The sequence below is a fragment of the Phoenix dactylifera genome, unplaced genomic scaffold (assembly GCF_009389715.1).
Source record: "Phoenix dactylifera cultivar Barhee BC4 unplaced genomic scaffold, palm_55x_up_171113_PBpolish2nd_filt_p 000162F, whole genome shotgun sequence".
Classification (NCBI taxonomy): domain Eukaryota; kingdom Viridiplantae; phylum Streptophyta; class Magnoliopsida; order Arecales; family Arecaceae; genus Phoenix; species Phoenix dactylifera.
In genome coordinates this window covers 832,164-848,646 of record NW_024067705.1, presented here as the reverse complement: position 1 = coordinate 848,646, position 16,483 = coordinate 832,164, and the positions used below count along the sequence as shown (strand labels likewise).

Here is a 16,483-nt window from a genome sequence, read left to right as displayed (position 1 = left end):
TAGTGGATCCAACCGCATCACTCCACCACGCTTCCCTTAACCTTGTCCTCAAGGTCGGAAGTCAGGGAAACGATCAAGTATCTCAGTCTCAAACTCCCATGTGGCCTGGTCTGCTGCTCTCCTCAGCCACTCCACTAGTATCTGGGTTTCCAGTCGTCCTTCTACTCGTATTCTACGCTTCGCCAGCACTCGAACCGGCTCCACTACCTCGTCCTCCGGTGGCTCATGTATGATTGGGCCGACAGATGTCTTGGGTCCAAGCCGGGCCCTCAGAAGCGACATGTGGAATACCGGGTGAACTCTCGATGTAGTCGGCAAGTCCAAGCGATACGCCACGGGTCCAATGCGCTCCATTATCTGAAAGGGCCCATAGAAGCGATGAGAGAGCTTCTGGTTCGCCATGGGCCGCAGTGTCAACTGTCGATAAGGCTGCACCTTGACGAATACCCAGTTGCCCACCTTGTATACTGGATCTCTGTGCTTCCGATCATGCAGCTGCTTTATCCTGTTCTGCGCAGTCGTTATGTGGAACTTTAACCGCCGTAAGGTAGCATCGCGGTCTAAGAGCTCAAAATCTGCCTCTGTCCGGTCCGCATGTGACAGTGGATCATAAACTCGCAGCGTCGGTGGTACTCGTCCATACACCGCCTCAAAGGGTGTCATCCCTATGGCTGAGTGGAAAGCGGTGTTGTACGAATACTCGGCCCAAGGTAAATAAGAAGGCCACTCTCGGGGCCGATCACCAATCATACAGCGCAAGTACTGCTCGATGCAGCGGTTTACCACCTCCGTCTGCCCATCGGTCTGAGGGTGGTAAGCCGAGCTCATGGCAAGCTTCGTCCCTTGCTGTTTGAAGTAAGCCTGCCAGAATGCGCTAACAAAAATGCGGTCACGATCAGAAACAATAGTCCGAGGCATACCATGTAATCGAGCAATGTCCCGTATGTAGACCTCTGCCACCCGTCGAGCAGAAAATGGATGTGCGAGCGCCGAAAAGTGGGCATACTTGCTGAGACGGTCCACAACGACCATGATCACTGAGTACCCTCGAACTAATGGCAGCCCCTCAATGAAGTCCATCGACACATCCTCCCAAACCTGATCAGGAATCGGTAAAGGCTGAAGTAGACCCGCAGGTCGCAGCAGTGAATCTGCCTTCGCCCTTTGGCACACATCGCATTGTTGTACATAAGCTCTGACCGCTGCCTTCATGCCTACCCACGTACAGCTCTGACTCAGCCTCTTGTAAGTCCTGAAAAATCCCTCGTGTCCAGCAAAAGGAGTATCATGGAAGTGCTGGATCAATACCTGCCGCATGGCTGAATCGGTGGGCACGCGGATCAACCCATGGTCCAGAATCAACCCATCTCGGTCCTCCATCTCGGGATAACTACTCGGATCTGCTGCCAACTCCCTCTGGATCTGTACTAGGTCCGGATCCCGGCATGTGGCGGTCCTCAAGTCTGAAATAAAAGGAAAAAACGGCGTAGTCAAAGCCGCCAACTCGCCGGACTCGGGATGGCGCGATAGTGCATCCGCTACTCGATTTTCTGCGCCCTTTTTGTACACCATCTCATAGTCGTAGCCGAGAAGCTTCGACACGCACCTCTGCTGGGCTGGAGTATGTATGCGCTGCTCAAGAAAAAATGGAAGGCTCTGCTGATCAGTCCGAACGATGAATCGGCGGCCGATAAGGTACGGCCTCCACTTTGTGACTGCATGGATGACCGCCATCATCTCCCTCTCATATGTGGACAGCGAGCGGGTCCTAGGGGACAACGCCTTGCTCATGAAAGCAATTGGCCGTCCCTCCTGCATCAAAACAGCACCAATGCCGGCACCGGAAGCATCGCACTCGACTACAAACGGTTTGGCGAAATCGGGTAGTGCCAAAACCGGGGCCGTCGTCATGGCTTTCTTGAGCTTCTCGAATGCTTCTGTCACTGCCTCGGTCCATCTAAACTCGCCCTTTCGCAGCAACAGGGTCAGTGGCACGGCGATCTTTCCATATCCCTCCACAAACCGGCGGTAATAACCGGTTAGGCCCAAAAATCCTCGCAGCTCCTTTTGGTTCTTGGGTAGCGGCCACTCGGTCATGCAATGTATCTTTGCTTGGTCCGGCTCCACACCTGCAGCAGAGATGACATGGCCTAGGTACTCGACCTTCGGCTCGGCCCATAGGCACTTGGATCGCTTTACCTTCAATTGATTTCCGCGCAGAATTTTCAGCACTTCTTCTAAGTGCTCTAGGTGCTCCTGCCATGAACGACTATAAACCAGTATGTCATCGAAGAATACAAGGACATACCGTCGTAGTAATGGTCTGAATATGTCATTCATGAGCCCCTGGAATGTCGTTGGTGCATTGGTGAGGCCGAACGGCATCACCCTGAACTCATAATGGCCATCATGTGTCCGAAACGCCGTCTTGTGCACATCTTCGGGCCTGACACGGATCTGGTGGTATCCGGCACGGAGATCAAGTTTGCTGAAGTATTCCGCACCAGCAAGCTCATCCAACAGCTCCTCGATGACTGGAATCGGATACCGGTCCTTAACGGTGATCGCGTTAAGTGCCCGGTAGTCGACGCAGAATCGCCACGTCCCGTCCTTCTTATGTACCAGCAGCACCGGCGATGAATATGAGCTTCTACTGGGCTGAATGATGCCGCTCTCCAACATCTCTCGTACCATCTTTGAGATCTCCTCCTTCTGAACGTGCGGGTAGCGGTAAGGCCTCACATTCGCCGGTTCTGCTCCCGGTACAATCTCTATGTGATGATCGTGCTCCCTCTCGAGTGGAAGACCATGAGGCTCCTCAAATAAATCTGCGAACCCCTGTAAGAGAGCAGCCAAATCAGTAGGTATACCTGCCTCCGTCGTGGTCTCCGTCGACAGAGGTAAGAGCTGCATCAAGTAGCTGTGCGCGTCGGGTCCGGACAAGCCGACTAGGGGCTGAAGTGCATCCCTTGGGCTAGGCCGAATGCCATCCAATCTAACTCGCCGTCCGCCCCGTCTGAAAGTCACCCACATCTCGGCGAAGTCGAATGTAACCGGGCCAAGACTCTGCAGCCACTGCGTACCAAGGACCAAATCAGCTCCTCGTAATGCCAACGGATAGAGATCGAGCTTGAATTGGCTGCCCAGGATCGTCAAAGTGATGCCTCGGCATATGCCCTCCGCCCTCAACATGGCTCCATCACCCAATGCCACGTCGAAGCCCAATGTCGGCTCTGCTATGAGACCGATCTGTTTGACGAGCCTTTCATCCAAAAAATTATGGGTGCTGCCCATATCTATGAGGATACGCACCACACGTCTTTTGATCATGCCGTCCACACGTAGCGTTTTCGGTGTCGCCGATCCAGAGTAGGCATGCAATGAAATCTGAGGTGGCACGTCCTCTTCCTTGGCCTCCAAATCTTGGGGCTCATCCTCAGCAACCTCATCACCATCTTCAGCCACGGCCTCGTCCTCCAATCCGTCGATCAACATCACCGCTCCGACGGGCCGCGCACACCGGTGTCCCGGTGTAAATTTCTCGTCGCAGTGAAAACATAGGCCTTTTGCTCGACGTTCCTCCACTTGTGCTGGTGTCAAGGTCCTCCCGGGTGGACGCTCAACCCTCTTGACGTCACCTGACAAGCGAAGAGGGGTCCTCGGCCCTGTGTTGGCTGCTGCAACCGTCGGCGCTCTCGGCTGGCCGATGGAGCCCCCTGCGGTTTGGCCGGCCCGGGGGTTGGTCCAGCTGCCCCGTGCCGCTGATCGAGTGGTCTTGATCTTCTCTTCCACCATTAGGGCCAAGGCAAAGGCATCCTCCAGAGATTGTGGCCGCAAAGTCCTCACCTCGGCTTGAATGTCGACACGAAGTCCTCCGAGGTATACGCTTTTCAGCGCGGAGTCGCTCCACCCCACCACTCGGTTGCTGATCCTCTCAAACTCCTCTTGAAAGGCTCTAACAGTAGTCTTTTGGGTGACCCTTGATAGCATAGACTGGAAGTCATCGTACTCGGTAGGGCCGAAACGCCGACAAATTGCTGCAGAAAAATCCTCCCAACCGTTGAAAGGTCGGGCTCGGTCGGCGGTTTGAAACCATCGCAGGGCGGTCTCTTCTAGGTGAAAAGATGAGATCAATACCTTTTGGTCCTCTGCTGTGCCATGGTAGTGAAAGAACCGCTCAGCTCGATACACCCAATCGAGAGGATCGCCGTCTTTAAACTTGGGAAATTTCAGCCTAAGAGTCAGTCCGCGATTTCCTCCCTCTCGATCTCCATTACGGTCCCGATCTCGTTCATATCCTCGGCGTGGGTACTCCCCCACACGCTGGTTCCTCATCTGAAAATTCTGGATGGGATCATCCTCCATATCCGACCCGTCGTCGATGCCAATCGGGCTCATCCCCCGAGCCCTAGCGCGTGCGCCAATCGGTATGGGCTCGGGTCGAGGTCTAGGTCGATCTTCTCCTTGGCCCTTCTCACCTCCTACGAGTCGTCCGGCGGAAAACGTCCAGCCGCATCTCCTCTGGTGGGTTGGGAAGGAGAGGCTCACGAGGAGGGGGTCCCCTCCGTCCTGGTCGTCCACGGGTAGGGGCCGGAGATTCCACCCGGGTCCGATGCGGAGCTCCCCCCGGTGGAGTTTCTTGCCGCTGATTTAGCAATAGTTGCAACATCATCTCAATATGGCGTTGCGTGGTATCCATCTTCTCCATCAATTGTTGTTGGCTCTGCTGCATAGTTGTTTGATTCCCACGCAAGAACTCCAAGAGACGGTCGGTGGAATCAAGATCGGGTCTCAGGTCCGCCGGGGCTGCGGGTGATCGCGAGCCTTCTTGATGTGGGTCGACGCCCCTTGAAGATGCCGCTTCTTGCTGCTTCGAGGTTGTAGTGCGGGTGTTCACCATCTTTCAAGGCCAAGGATTGAACTGCTCTGATACCAAATTGATGCGATCCGATAGAATTTGATCCGTATCCCAAGATTCTTGACTCTTCTTGATTTCTGGAAGGGTAGTTCTGACCTGATTGCAGACACGATTTCTAAAGATCCGTCCGTCAGATTGATCTCAATTTTGAATATATTGTAGATCTCCGCGTTAGCTTTCCAGCGGTAGGTCGTGGGCCTAGAGATGACGTCGGGATCTTAAGATATCAGCCTCCGACTGATGACTGTGCAGGGAAGGACGGGCTGAAAATCCAACGGGAAGGAGTTGTTTGTAGAAGGTGGAAGGGATCAAGGAGGGGAGGAAGAAGAGGGAGGAGGTGGCTGGCCTCTCGGGACAGAGGTGGTGCAGCCGGATGAAGGAGGGGGCGGCGGCCTTGGACGGCGGCCTAGGGAGAGGAGGAAGGCGTCGCAAGAAGAGAAGAGAGAAGGGAAGAGAGTTAGGGCAAAAGCCTTTCAATCAATTTTTGCATGCTGAAATAGGTGCTCACCACATCTATTTATAGGTGGCTACCGGACTCCTTAACTTGACTTGATCTAATTGAATTCAAGAAACAACTAAACCCAAAGCGACTCTAATAAAGGCCAAGTCGGCTAACCCGAGCAAGGCTATGCTGAAATAAAATTAACATCAAGGACTCAAAAGCAAAAATAACCAAATGATTAAGTCCGAGGCGGTCTAGTGAATCCAACCGCATCAGGGGTTAAGGTTTGTTGGTGAGCCAAAGGAAAAAAAAACCAACGTTGTAAGGTTGTGGTTGGTGAGCCTTTGGGAAAACCAACTGGGTTGATTGTGAACCCGAAAAACAATCATTGTAAGGTTGTGGTTGGTGAGCCTTTGGAAAAACCAACTGGGTTGATTGTGAACCCGGAAAACAATCGTTGTAAGGTTGTGGTTGGTGAGCCTTTGGAAAAACCAACTGGGTTGGATTGTGAGCCTGTGAAAACAATCAGTTGGTTTTAGTCGGTGAGCCTGTGAAAACCGACCGAGTTCGTTGTGATCTCGCAAAACAACAAGTTGGATTGTGAGCTTGTAAAACAACTAACTGTAATCTGAGGGATTATAGTAAAATTTTCAAGAGGTCTTGGGGAGTGGATGTAGGTGCTGGGGTGCACCGAACCACTATACATCTTTGTGTTTGTGATGCCTTATCTCTTGTATTTCATGCCTCACATTCATGCTTGATTGTGTAATATCTCTAGCTTTGTTTTCTATAGAGTTACAAGTGATTGTTTAGAATTTGCTTAGCTTCCACTCCATTCTTACCATACACATAGATTAAAATTGATCATACAACTATAAGTTAATTTTAGATCAATTGCACCCTAAAGCCACAGTATAATTGCTCTAGCTTAATTTTCCACTGCTTGCCTAGAGCTTAAGTAAATAACATCTTATCATTCCGCTGCATTCTATTCAAAGTAAAAATTAGGAAACATAATTTTTAGAAAATCTAATTCACCCCCCCTCTTGGGTTGTCACCTGGGGCAACAACCGTTCATCCCAATTTTCCTGCATTACATCTCAGCCATTCGCATTCAATTTGTTCATGCATTCAACCATTAAGACAAGTCCCTTTCTTCCACGTGTGCATGGAGCATCCCAGCCAACCTTCCGTGCCTTCTTAGCCACGAGCACAGCCAAGATCTTCCATTGCACACCACACACCATCCACGTAAGCTTCCTTCTCAGCTCCCCTGTTCCACGACAGAGCCCGTCCAAAGAATCTAGCCTTCAACCACCCATGGATAAGCCCAAGCCACCTTCATCTCTTTCGCGATTAGCTCCCTGCTCCTTATCCCATTCGTAATTTTCTCTTCATCTCACTACAAGAAACTTGCACGTTAGCGACGCTTGTTTTGGCTATTAGCGACGCTTTTAAGCGTCGGTAGAAACCATCCCGATGCTTTTCAAAGCGTCGGTAAAGCGTCGCCTATGTTACAGTGGAAAAAATATTTTTCGATGCTTTCAAAAGCGTCGCTAATTCCAATTTTCCGACACTTTTAAGCATCGCTCTTTCCCGACGCTTTAAAGCGTCGCGAATTACCATTTGCCAAGAAAGTTACCATTTGCGGTCTGTATCTTCTCCTCAATTTAGAAATACAAACAACCTTCCTGATCGGTAACTTCATTCCATCCATGCGGAGTGGTTGGGTTTGGCTATATAAACAGTTTTTTTTTCAGACCGCCGATGTGGGACCAAAATGAGGTGGTTTTTTGGCTTCCGACGATGCCTTTAACGACGCTTTTAAGCATCGTTATTTAACAACGCTAAAAAGCGTCGTTAAAAGTGTCATCAATTACATATTAACTTCAACGACGCTTTTAAGCGTCGTCATTAGCCGACGCTTTTAAAAGCGTCGTTATTTAACAACGCTAAAAAGCGTCGTTAAAAGTGTCATCAATTACATATTAACTTCAACGACGCTTTTAAGCGTCATCATTAGCCGACGCTTTTAAAAAGCGTCGGCAAATGTTGACGGGGAAAAATTTTTGTGTAGTGTCTCCACAGATTGCGTCTCAATCAAACTCCCAAATATGGATCTCAGCTCTCTTTTTTTTTTGCTAATACGAAAAAGGGAAAGGAGGGAGGAAGGGACAAGCCCACCCCCGCGTAGCAGCCCCGACCACTGAGCCCCCACCCCGCCAGAAGAATGTTCGATGCGGGTAGACCGAGTCGTGTGTTGGGCACCCCGACTTATTTTACTCATACCTTCCCCACCCGTGGGCCGGCTCGGTTATCCGACCCGACCCTCTATGTGAGTACGTCACATCTGGCACCACCCAGGCTACCAGCCGACCAGTAGTGCTTCCAGACATCGTGTCCAGGCGTGGGGCATCCGGTCTCCGAATTTAATCGACGTCCGTGCGTTTCGAACCTGGAACCACTTGGTTGGAAGCAAACACCCCGTTCCAACTGGGCTACCACCTTGGTGGCGATCTCAGCTCTCTTTCTATCTCGATCCCACGCTTATCTTCCCGTTCTGGTATTCTCCGACATCTTCCTTCAACCGTGAACATTATCCCCTGCGCTCCCAGCCAAATCCAACTCCTTCCACATCCAAAGAACAACCAACCCATCCTCATCCTTATCCCATCTCCAAACACAACCCCAAACTTCTCTCCGTTCGCAAAATCAACTCCCAGCCGATTCTAGCTCTCTCTTCCATCCTTATCCGAACAAAATCCCCTGCTCCCAGCTCATATCATCTTATCACGGCTCAAACTAGCAGCATCCATCCACTGTCCGCATGGATCCGACTCCATCGCCCAGCTCATTTCATCCACGACGTCGTTTCATCCTGATCCCGTAGCCAGCCCGGATTGGTTCCATTCCCATGGATAAGTTCCAGCTCCTCCCAAGCCTCACACAATCCACATCTTCCCCTGCTTTGAAACAGAATTTTCTCTCAGCCACATCCCAGCCAGATAGCATCTTAGCTTCAGCCGTTCATCCCGCATCCTAGCTCCCTCCCAGTCACGTGCGGATTGGACCCATGCATTGAACATAGCAACCCGTCTTCCTTGCATCTGGAAGCTAGCAACTGTCCGCGATTCAAGGCCCTTCCAGATCATCTCCTAGCCATCTCGCTCCACAGACGAAGCTCACATGTTCATCCCGCATCATCCACATCCTCCTGCATCCAGCTCTCACCAACGGATTCCTCACAGCCTCCAATTCCACGGGATAAACTCAAATCCCATCTTCTGGCTTGATCCCATGGAGTCATCCTCATCCCCAACAAAACAAAGCCACGATTAATTCCAAAGATCTTACTCCCAGCGGAATCTCATCTTCCGGAACAGCATCCCAGCCGTCCGCCATGTTCAAGCTTCTCCCTTGCTTCAAGATCAGCCCGCGGATCAAGCTTCCTAGCTCAGCCTCTTCCAACGCCCGTATCAGCTCACGTCTTCATCCTTATCGGAACAACCAGAGAGGAAGAGAGAGAGGGGATGCTGAGCCTATAAGAGGAGGAGAGTTCTTCTCAGGAATTCATTCCTCCTCTTCCCCACCGGGGTTGATCCCATGAAGCTTGGAGAGGCTGAGTTCTCACCGAAGTAAAAAGGGAGAGATAATAGTTTGGGTATTGTGGGAATAACTCCCCACGGAAAGAAAAAAATATATGAGAAAGGGAGTTTGATTCTTATTTAGTTCGTGTTGAGATTAGTCTGAGAGGGAAGACGAAGAAGGGAGGAACCCAGTCATGATGAAGACCTTCTGCGTCGTTGCTGCTACCTCCCATACCATGGAAGGTTGATCTCTTCATTAGGGCTGGATGCAGCCCTAACAAAGGGCCAAGGGTTTTGTATCTTTAATTTTATGTTCTTCGAGTTGTATGAACTCAATGCTTTTAATGAATATTTTCCTTTATCTCATATTTAATTTTTATGATTTTAAGTATGACATTTATACAACTGTTCTTCATGATCACTAAGTTAATAGAAGATCACCCATGCTTAGGAAAGATGCAGTGTCCTGCCACATTAGTTTAGGGTAGACATTTCATGCCAACCGAAGATGGATGTTCCTAAATTACTTTTGTGAGATTTTCTTTGAATGCTTATTAGGCTTGTAGCCAATTTGCATGTTAATCCAAGAATAAATTAAAATATAATTAATCCTTGTTGCTTTGTTAGTGGTAAATTTCTTGCCCTAGGTTTCCTCAAACTGATATCATTTTAATTGCATTTCTTATTAAATTGCTTAGTTTAATAGTCTTCACAAATTTTCTTTTTCAAATATTTTTAAGAAAACAATTGTACCCCAATCCCTGTGGATCGATACCCGCAATCACTATCCTACCAGATACGTGCTACTGCGTGGTCATTAAAATTGACTATCAATTTTTGGCGCCGTTGCCGGAAATTGCTAGCATAGTTGTTTTTCTTTTCATAAAAAAAAACTTTCAAAAAATATATATATCTAAAATAAAATAAAAATATTTTCTATTTTTACTTTCCCTATCTCCTTCTTCTCTCTTACTAATTTTTAGTTTTTTTTTTGGTATTATTTGATCAGGAATCGAAGAGGAAGTCTAGGACGATCAAAAAGGGAACTGCTAGAAAAGGAATGCTGTAGAGGTTTGCCTACAAAAATAAAAAATTGCTGAGAAAATTTTCTTTGGTAACCTCTAAACTTTTTTATTTAAATTGATTCCCAATTAGCCTGAAATTTTGTGGTGATTGTTTGATTTTAATTTCAGCAAAAGTGTGAATGCATGCTTGATACACATACACCAATTAATCTGCACATAGTAAGGGCAATCACCCCAACAAGATAAGAACTGAATTTCATCACCAGATTCTTGCCCAAATTAGGTGAATCAATTCTCACATAGCCATCACTTTAATTAAAATCAATTAGACGTTGGCCCTTAGGGACATTCGAGCTCAATTGGACGAAGATCACTGAAAGTTGTACCAATTTTGCTCTGTGGCTCAGTTGATGTCTAGGCAAGCTTTGTCCCTTAAGGGAGACAGTTCATCTGTTCGAGGCAAGTAGTTTTTAAGTGGGACCTTTGCGAATGCATCGTGACCCCTCCACTTACCTGGGAGCTTACCTGGTCAACTCAGTTCATTAGACCGGATTGGAGGCTTAGGTACCCTCTTCAAACCACTTAGGAAATGTCTATTGATTTTAGGGCAAACACAAGGATTTGATGTATTTTTCTTTTATGCATGCTTGACTGCACTTGACTGATCAGAAGAGTTTTAGTATATGCTAGCATTGTTGGGAACCTGCCCATGCCGCAGAAAATTTAAAAAATTCAGATGGCAGCGGAAGAGGCATAAGCGGGATCAATCGTTCATCACATGAACGTTGTTCAAAAACCGTTCGTAGATAGATTAGAATTAAAAACTTTTAAAACAATTATGAAGATTAGATCTTCACCTTGTGCGGGTAGATGATCACCGCAAACTGATGATCGTGATTTTGAAAGAAGGCTCGCTTGAAGCTGCACAAGCATCCGGCCTCTACGGGTATCCACACGAAGCAAAGAACCGATCAAAGCTTTCTTGTCTCCCCGGGGTGCTAGCTTCCTTGCAGAGACAACTTTGGATGGCTGATTTCCTCCCTTTCTTTCAACTCTTGAATGTGCTTGGGAGGAGGAAGAAGAAGGAGGGATCTTGAAGAAGAACCAAAGCACTTTGCAGCCCTTTTCTTTCCCTTGCGCTGGATGAAGCAAAGGAGGAGGGAGGAGGCCGCCAAGCTTCTTTCTTTTCCTCTTCTTGCTTGCGGCTGAACCAAGGAAAGGGGAGAGGAAGGCGTACGGCCACAAGGAGGAGGACTTCTATTGAATGCCCTAGGTGCCTCCCATACCCCTTTATAAAGCAAGTGGAGCTCCTAACTTTTAGGAGCTCCTTGATTGATTTCCAAGAGGGGCGCCGGCCCCTCTTGTGTTGCCGCACCAAGGAGAAAAAGGGGGAGGGGCGCAAGCCCCTCCCTCATGGTTAACCCTAATCCTCCTCTAAGGAGGGTTGGGATGCCCTAATGTGGCTAAGCCCTAATCTAATTAGGCTTAGTCCAAAGGTGAACCAATTTCGGGTTTGATCCATGCAGTGTCCTAATCCAATTAGAACTCAATGAATCATGACTCAATTGAATCCTTCAATCCTAATCTAATTAGGAGTCATCTTGATTCATTAGATTAATAATTAATTAGGACTTAAGAAATTCTAATCCAATTAGGGCTCATTTAATTTTAGTCCTAATCCAATTAGGACTCTAATTTGAATCCGAAGTCCTAATCCAATTAGGACTTCTAGGAATCCTATTCTAAGTAGAAATCCAAATTGAATTCAAAAATCCTAATTCAATTAGGATTGTAGGAATCCTACTCCAAGTAGGACTCCCAGTCCTACTCCAAGTAGGACTCCAGAAATTCTATTCCAAGTAGGATTCGTGTTTAAGTCCAATTAATCAATTTCCATTGTTCCTTCTTCAACTGATTATCAATCGAATTGATTACTCATGATTCATAGTCACATTTCAACCATCGGATCGGTCAATACTTTTAGTGTGTGTGACCCCATAGGTTCTATTCTGACTGGTAGTGAGATATATTGCAATCTCTATCACAATATCATTGAATACCTTCTTTCAATGCGTTGGAATAGTTCCAACTCAACTCATCAGGATTTATCGATCATCGAGATATTCCCTGTGAGTCTCACCATCCACCAGTGACACCTAGCAGCATGTAGTGGCTACCCAGCAGAATGGAATAATGAACCTCTAGGTGCAGTTATTGTATGATACAGTCCTACTATCGTGGATCTCTTTCAGGATGGAGGTCATGGACAACTCGTCAAACCCCTTTCGTCTGTCATATGTCAAGATTTATTCGACTTAAGTTCGAGAGTGGAAAACTCTTTCTCCACTATGCATACTGCCCCGGCCGAGGTCTTACGAACTCAGTCTTATAAATCACATAGGATCTCTCCTTATTTATCAAGGTCGATAGATTCCATATAGGTGCATACCCTACTCCTACAGTGAACCTACTGCAGCCAATCTACACTGCATGAACCCATATGTCTAGAGACTATGTATTCGTGCAGTCAAACTACAATAACCTCACTATGAGTAGCCGAAGCACCGCAGGTCAAAGGACCAGTCACACTACTGCAACATCAAGCAAGTCACTGATGAGTGGATAGACATCCAAGTGATTTTTTTTCTTGGTCACGCTCAGTACCCTTGTTCTTAACAAGCATCTGCACTATTACTTCAGTGTTGCCACATCATGGACTCGAGTCTCGTCCATCAATAAGGAAAGCAAGTGTGCACTGATCTCATCGGATCGATCACCATCCTCGTGATGATCCATTGATCAGGAGCATTCAGAATTTAATCACTAATGATGCATGGCTCAAATTTTTAACTCTTAAGAATATGCATCATCATCTTATTAATTCTTGGACGATTCGTAGACACATAAACAATATGAATGAAAAAGATACCTTTTATTTATTCAACAATAAATAGTCAAGTACAAAATTATGTCCTTGAATTAACAATGTGTCAGCCAAATTGGCTTCTAGGGCATACATCTAACAATCTCCCACTTGCACTAAAGCCAATTAGTCATATACTTAAGTCCCATCTTCTCAAGGTGGGTTTCAGTCTTTTGCTGACTCAGCTGCTTAGTGAACGGGTTCGCCACGTTGTCCGTGGAGTCTACTCTCTGCACCTCGACATACTTCTTCTCAACATAGTCGCGTATGAGGTGGAAGCGCCGCTCTATATGCTTGGACTTCTGATGAGACCTTGGCTCCTTAGCAAGAGCTATGGCGCCATTATTATCGCAGTAGAGTGTTATGGCATCTGATGTCATCACGTCCAACTCTGCAATGAATTTCTTGAATCAGAAGCCTTCTTTAGCAGCTTCAGAGGCGGCGATGTATTCAGCTTCCATAGTAGAATCATCAATGATCGGTTGTTTAGAACTTTTCCAATTCACCATACCACCATTGCATAAGAACACATATCCAGATGTAGACTTTCTATCATCGATATCAGTCATGAAGTCTGAATTTGTGTACCCTTCTACCTTTAACTCTGAGGTTCCTCCAAAGACCAAGAATAAATCTTTAGTTCTTCTTAAGTACTTAAGAATATTCTTCACAGCTATCCAGTGCTCTTCGCCTGGATTTGACTGATATCTGCATGTGACACTCACAGCAAGGGCTATATCAGGTCGTGTACACAGCATGGCATACATGAGGCTCTCTATTGCCGATGCATAAGGGATCTTGCTCATGCGTTGAATCTCTTCAGATGTGTTGGGGCACATCTTCTTGGAGAGATGAATTCCATGCCTAAGGGGTAAGAGACCTCTTTTGGAGTTTTCCATGCTGAACCTTTTTAGCACTTCCTCTATGTACATCTTCTGTGATAGGCCAAGCATCCTTTTAGATCTATCTCTATAGACCTTTATCCCCAGAATATAGGATGCTTCCCCAAGGTCTTTCATGGAGAATTCTTTTGACAACCAGACCTTGACTGAGGTTAGCATGGAAATATCATTCCCTATCAAGAGAATTTCGTCCACGTACAATACGAGAAATACGACAGCACTTCCACTAACCTTTTTGAAAACACACGGTTCCTCTTCGTTCTTGATAAAATCAAACATTTTGATTGCATCATTGAAATGAGTGTTCCAACTCCGAGATGCTTGCTTTAGTCCATAAATGGACCTTTGCAGCTTGCAGACCTTGTGATCTCCATCACTGGAAGTAAAACCTAAAGGCTGTTCCATATAGATATCTTCATCAAGATATCCATTTAGGAAAGCTGTTTTCACGTTCATTTGCCAAATTTCATAATCATGAAATGCTGCAATGGCAAGCAATGTTCGGATGGATTTTAGTATGGCTACAGGTGAAAAGGTCTTCTGATAGTCAATGCCTTCGCGTTGACTATACCCTTTCGCTACTAGCCTTGCCTTATAAGTCTCTACCTTTCCATCCGAACCTATCTTCCTTTTGTAAATCTATTTGCATCCAATAGGTACAATACCTTCTGGTGGATCTACTAAAGTTTAGACTTGGTTGGAATGCATGGAGTCTAATTCTGACTTCATAGCTTCCAACCATTTCTCGGAATCGATATCTGATATCGCCTCATCATAGATTTTGGGATCCTGTAAGTGTTCCCTATCTCCCACTAGGAATATTTTCTTGGTATCCTCTTCAAGCATACCTAAGTATCTATCAGGAGGATGGGAGACCCTACTAGATCTACGAGGTGGAGGAGGGATATCATGTACTGGCTCTGTATGAATGAGTTCTATAGGATCCATGACTTGTTGCTTTTCAGAGACTTTCTCTTTAAGCTCAATTTTCCTCCCACTGCCTCTATCAAGGATAAACTGTTTTTCCAAGAAGATGGCATGTCAACTCACAAACACATTGTGATCCTCTGAGACGTAAAAATTATATCCTAATGACTCTTTAGAATATCCTATAAAATGAGCACTTATGGTCCTAGCCTCTAGTTTGTCCGCCTGTAGTCGCTTGACGTGGGCCGGACATCCCTAAATCTTGAGATGACCAAGACTTGGTTTCTTACCATGCCATATCTCATACGGTGTGGTAGGAACGGATTTAGAGAGAACTCTATTCAGTAGATATACTGCGGTAAGTAAGGCATCTCTCCAAAGAAACATAGGTAAATCAGTGAAGCTCATCATGGATCGGACCATATCCAATAGAGTCTGATTTCTCCTCTCCGACACCCCGTTGAGTTGAGGTGTACCCGGAGGAGTCCATTGTGAGACTATGCCATTCTCTTTGAGATAGTTCCGAAATTTCCCACTAAGGTATTCTCCTCCTCGATCTGATCGAAGAGCCTTAAGGGGTTTTCCAGTTTGTTTTTCTACTTCATTTCTGAACTCTTTGAACTTTTCAAAAGATTCAGATTTGTGTCTCATTAGATACACATACCCATACCGTGAATAATCATCGGTAAAGGTAATGAAGTATGAATAACGACCCCTGGCTTGCACATCGAATGGGCCACACACATCTGTGTGTACCAGGGTAAGTATTTCAGTGGTCCTCTCTCCATGTCCTACAAAGGGCAATCTAGCCATTTTTTCTTGAAGACAGGACTCGCAAATTGGATATGACTCGAAAGTCAATGAGCCGAGAAGCCCATCTTTATCCATTTTGTTCATTCTATCCTCTCCAATATGGCCAAGCCTAAGGTGCCATAAATACTTCTGATTTATCTCATCCCTGGATCTCTTGGATCCTTTGGCACTCACTTCTTGCTCAGACACATTTACTGATACATCCATATGCAAATGATAGAGACTGTCAATTATAAAACTACGTGCAACTATTTTATTTCTGAAATAAATAGAACAACAGTCTTTGTCAAATGTAAAAACATGACCTTCCTGTGCTAGACATGAAACAGAAATCAAATTTCTGCTAGCAGCAGGTGATAGTCAACTTTAAAGACCACGCAATAGCACGTATCTGGTAGGATAGTGATTACGGGTATCGATCCACAGGGATTGGGGTATAGTTGTTTTCTTAAAAATAAAAATATTTAAAAGGAAGAGTTTGTGAAGAAAATTAAACTAAGGAATTTAATAAAGAAAATGCAATTAAAATAATATCAGTTTGAGGAAACCTAGGGCAAGGAATTCACCACTAACATCGGAACAAGGATTATTTATAATTTATTTCGTTCTTGGATTAACATGCAAATTGGCTACAAGCCTAATAAGCATTCGAATAGAAATTCACAAAAGTAATTTAGGCATAATCCATCTTCAGTTGGCATGAAATGTCTACCCTAATCTAATGCGGTAGCACACCACATCTTCCTTAAGCATGGACTATCTTATATTTACCTAGTGATCATGAAGAACAGTTGTATAAATTCCACATTTAAAATCACAGAAATTAAATATCAGATGAAATAAAATATTCATTAGAAGCAAAATAAGGTTTATACAACTCCAAGAATAGAAATCAAAAATATAAAACCCTTGGCCCTTTGTTAGGGCTGCATCCAGCCCTAGAGAG

The 16,483-nt window shown here is 46.0% G+C and overlaps 1 protein-coding gene across 1 annotated transcript; it reads right to left on the bottom strand.

The window, feature by feature from the left end:
- Positions 1-1,390: 1,390 nt before the first annotated feature.
- On the bottom strand, positions 1,391-3,294 carry LOC120104998. Its single transcript, XM_039117015.1, has 3 exons — positions 2,692-3,294; positions 1,868-2,256; positions 1,391-1,463 (listed from the first exon to the last, which is right to left on the bottom strand). The coding sequence occupies exons 1-3, from the start codon at positions 3,292-3,294 to the stop codon at positions 1,391-1,393; spliced, it is 1,065 nt and encodes a 354-aa protein (XP_038972943.1).
- Between the last annotated feature and the right edge of the window lie 13,189 nt (positions 3,295-16,483).

Excerpts from the sequence above, each read along its gene's own strand:
- LOC120104998 (XM_039117015.1), bottom strand. The coding sequence starts at position 3,294 with ATGGGCAGCACCCATAATTTTTTGGATGAAAGGCTCGTCAAACAGATC. Across the intron at positions 2,257-2,691 it reads AGGAGGAGATCTCAAAGATG|GAGCACCTAGAGCACTTAGA; the intron begins GTACGAGAGATG and ends CGTTCATGGCAG. Across the intron at positions 1,464-1,867 it reads CTACCCGATTTCGCCAAACC|ACTTGAGGACCGCCACATGC; the intron begins GTTTGTAGTCGA and ends CTTTTATTTCAG.